At 52.9% G+C, this 4,372-nt stretch overlaps 1 protein-coding gene across 1 annotated transcript; it reads right to left on the bottom strand.

The window, feature by feature from the left end:
* Nucleotides 1–481: 481 nt before the first annotated feature.
* On the bottom strand, nucleotides 482–4,372 carry USB1 (U6 snRNA biogenesis phosphodiesterase 1; the record flags this gene model as incomplete). The annotated part of the gene is made up of 5 exons (XM_005422856.1): nucleotides 482–1,537; nucleotides 1,829–1,912; nucleotides 2,559–2,664; nucleotides 3,693–3,746; nucleotides 4,239–4,372. Coding segments are annotated over 5 exons (483 nt in total), but the record flags the coding sequence as incomplete, so codon positions are not given.

Genomic DNA, 4,372 nt, shown 5'->3' with positions numbered 1-4,372 from the left:
CAGCCGCCACATCCCCGACTTTGCCCGCACAGCCACCGTGCCCTGTCCCGGGGGTCTCTGACACCCGGTATTACACAGCCCAGGGCAGTGCCAGGCCCGGCTGGGGCCGGTGGTTGAGCATTAACCTGGGAGAAACCGGTTTCACTGAAGTCCCCAGGGGCTAAATATATCTCTGTTTGTTTTTCTTTGCCCCAAAAGAAACTTATCTTGCAGATCCCCATCCCGGAAACTAACTGGCTAAAGACTTAACAGATTTTTTGTTAAGCACTTCAAAAGGCTGCTGGCAGCGGCAACTGGCTGCGATGCTCCCAGGGACACAAATCCCGACTGTCTGGAGATGCTCCCCCAGACAAAGCCACTCTCTGTGCCAGGACAGGCAGCACAGAGCTCACAGGAGCACTTACAGAAGTGGCCTCACGTGAAGCCTTGCAGGAGTTGTGCGTGTCTAAAAGGAAACGGCTGAAATACACCACAGACACAATTTTATGACATGAGGAAACAGACTTTTACTGCTCAGAAGTCCTGGACAGACATGGAATAAAAGATTCAGGGCAGCACATCAGCATCCTGTTCCAAGTACCTGAGAGGTTGCGGCTGCCCAACCCACAGGGACAAAAGGATTAAAAAGGAGTTTCTCCCAAGGGACAATGTCCAGCCTGCGATCCCCTGGGTCATCATCCACCTGGGGTGCTGATCACACAGGGAAAAAGTGTAGAGCCTGGCCAGGAGCTGCCACCCCTTGACTCACCTGTGGGCACTGCCCTCCCAGCTCAGGCAAACACTGACACTGTCCGTTCCAGGGCTCACCCACACCTGGCAGCAAGCTCTTGCTCTTTGGCAAAAGGATCAGACACTGAAATGTCTCTACAGAGGCAGCAGCAGTGTGACAGGGACACAACATGACTCAGGAGCTTGTCCGAGCTGGCTTACAGTAGAAAAACACTCAGGGAAGAGGATCCAGCTCCATGTCCTTCCCTCTTGCTACTCAAAGACATGCCCAGAGCCTCCCAACAATCTGGCAGTGCTACTTCCCACTGTGCGAGACACTCTCCCTTTAGTAGCAGCTTCCCACGCTACCTTCTTCCTCCTTCCCATAAGGCATCTATGGCTTTTGAAGATTTTTTTTTTCTTCTTTTTTTTTTTTTTTCAAAAATCAGCAAAATTAGCGTCCGTGGGATGTCTGGAACCGCCAGTGCTGACTGCAGCACATCCAGCAGCAAGGATGAAATCTGCTACAAGCACACTTTTCTTCAGCCAGCAGCTCAAACTGCAAGTGGCCAACTTGAGGCCACCAACGCCACAGAGACGCTGAGCAGGCAAGAAGAGCGCAGAGGTGCGTGACAGCCCACACCAGGCAGAGCTGTGCCAGACTGCAGCCCTTGTTACAGTGTCAGGCTCTTCGGGGCTCCAAAAGGCACAGCCCTGCCCGCCCCTACCTCAAGGGGAAGGAGAAGTACTTGTTCCCTGACTTGCAGCGGATTTGCTCCCATTGGATACGCAGCAGGGATGCTGACTCCTCAAACCCATCCACAATGTCCTGGAAAATAGAGGCAGGAGTCAGTAACAGTGGGGCGGATCTGCCAGAGGATGGAGTCGGCAGCTCCCTGTCTGAAGGAAGGCACAGATGAAGCCATTTGCAGCTGGAAGCCTAAGGAGGGTGATTTAACTCATGCTCCCCACAAAAGCTTCTCATCTTTCAGCCCGCTGAAGTTTGTCCTGCTCAGTGAATAGAATGTCCCACTCTCCATCCCTGGCAGGGAGATGTGGCTGGAGTCCAGCTCTGCCCTCCCCCTGCTCTCCACACCACCCCATGTCTGTGGGGACACACCTGGAGCTCCCGCAGACACTGCCCTTCCAGCCTGCCAGCCAGGTCCCCCACGCACCAGGCCAAGCTGATGTGGAACGATGGGTCCTGAAGGCAAAACAAACAGGGATAAGAGTGTGAGGGCTAAAGAGACTTTGCTCAATGCACAGAGCCACAGCGGGAGATCTGGCATGAGGCTGCTGCCCTGCCTGGGATCACAGAGGCTGGAGGATCCCAAAGCTGGGAGTCCCCTCTGCCAATTCAACAGCTGCAGAGCTGATATGGACAGTGCTGGAGGCAAGAGGAGTCCTGGGCTTCCCACCCCAGCCCCTTTGGACTCCAGTGGGCAAGGCTGCCTGGTTCCCAGCCTCCCTGTGCTCAACTCTGCAGCTGTGGGAGAATCTCTCAGGACTGGTTTTGGAGCAGGTACATGGGTCACTGCTGAATAATCCACATGAGCTCCCTGCTCAGCTCCAGACACAGACAAACTGGGCTCTGGGCCTTCAAAATCCCAAACCTGTTCCCAAAGCTAGTACTAAGCAAAAAGGCTGGACTAATGCCCAAGAAAGCTGCCCAAGGCAAGACACGAGGATTGTCCTCAGTCCCCACAGTGCCCATTCTATCCTAGGACAACCCTGCTTCCATGCACAGAAGGGCAGCCACTGCAACTGGCTCCTGTTTATTTGAGCAAACATCTCACAGGGAACCAGCCAGCATGTCCAGACTGGCAGGGAAGCAAGCAGGAATGCCTCACCTTGTAGAATGTGGGAAGGTCAAATTCCTCTAGAACACCATCCACCTCCGAGACCAGCTCCAGCAGCTGGAAATGCCCAGCAGAGACCTCCAAGCCAATAAAAGTCCTGAAGAAAGGCAAGGAGAGACTGCAAGCACCCTTTCATGCTGCAGAAAGCACAGCCCTAAGAATACTTCATTCCTACTGGACAAGTTCCCTACTCCCTAACACAAGGAAATCTGAGGAATGCCAGCTTTAAGCATACAGGGATGCTGATTGTATTCGGAAAAAAACAGAAGATGTGGTAGCAGGGAGAAGCAGGATTGGATGATAAACCATATAGACTAAGTAGAACAGCCTAGTATATTTTGGGACATCAGATTTTGGGAAAATCAGTTTTCTAGGCAAAGAATGCACTGGGTGGGAATTTCAGCAGAATGCCGTGCCCATGCAGGAGCTGCATTAAAAAAGTGGAAGTTGCTGGAGAGGTTTTACAGTGTGAGAGGAAGCAGGGAATGGGAAGTACCAGGCTGGAGAGATGTGACAAAGAAGTCAGCACCTCCTCCAGGACTGTTGGGATGACACTTTCTAGAGTCATTTAGAGTCATCATTTCTTCCCCTCCAGGAGGGAAGCAGAAGATTCAAGTGTCACCCAGGTTCCATATCCACTTTTTCCTACCCATGACTGTCTCGGGCTGCCTTTCCCGCCAGATTCAGCAACTTTCTGCAATTTTAATCACCTTTGCTTTGACATTCAAAAAAAACCCTTAATTGCATTCCATTGGAATCAGGCTTCTGAGCTGACGCCCAGGAGAATTAGCACCATCTCAGCTATTTCTCTCCAGCTCTTGGAAGACCTGCACTACAATTTCACGACTGGCACTGCTGCCAAAAGAGGTGGTCCCACTCTGCTCGCCCCAGGCTGTGCACGCCAGCTAATGAGACCAAAAGCTTGCAGAGAATCAGTGCCAAAGCCAAAAATTTGTACAGATGGCTGGGAAAAGGTGTGAAATGTCTGGAGATGATCCGGAGGTGATCACATACTGTGTTGTCACACAGCCCAGCTGTGGGACAGGCAGGGTGACACTTCCCATCCACCCAGCACCTTGCTCAGACTTCTCCTGAGGCAGGGAGGCTGCTCCACTGTGCACTCACCTGGTTTTGTTCTGATTGGTGTAAACCTTCACTTGGTCAGCCACGCAGAAGAACCTGAAATAAGAAAGATCCTATTTCAGCTGCAGGGAAAAAAATAAAAAATGAGAAGATGCGGAGGGGCCAGGATTGTTACCAAGCCATGGAAAGATACAGGCAAATATATGCTACAATTGGACGAAATTGGTAGAACCAGAACCTCTTGGGGCTCAAATTAATTAATTCCCCTCCCATTTCCAGGCCTCCAAAGCCTGCACAGTGACAGAAACCCTGAAACAGCTGATGCTCAGCCAGTGCCTGAGCAACATGTAAGCAACAAAACCACCCATGGTTTAGAGGATGGCACAGCTCTGGCCTGATCCTGGAAAGCCAAAACCTGACGTGTCGGGTGCCAGATCCCGAGGCAGTGAGGAAAAATCCCCAGGGCTTTAATGTCCTGCCAGCACCAGCTGCCAGGGACACCTTAGGGCGTGGATGCCGGCAAAACACGGCTCCCGAGGGCAGGGGAGGGGTGTGAGGAGCGCTCTGCCGGGGCTCTGCCAAACCCACCTGTGGAAGGCGGCCAGGCGCTCCCGGAGGGAGCGGACGAAGGGCTCAATCCAGTGGTAGCGCAGCACCACGCACTGCGAGAGGCTCAGGTGGAACTCCTCCATGGCAGCCAGCGACGGCACGAAGGTGCGGGC

The sequence above is a fragment of the Geospiza fortis genome, unplaced genomic scaffold (genome assembly GCF_000277835.1).
Source record: "Geospiza fortis unplaced genomic scaffold, GeoFor_1.0 scaffold97, whole genome shotgun sequence".
Taxonomy (NCBI): Eukaryota; Metazoa; Chordata; class Aves; order Passeriformes; family Thraupidae; genus Geospiza; species Geospiza fortis.
Note: the sequence above shows the minus strand (reverse complement) of the source record. Positions and strands in the feature narration are given on the sequence as shown.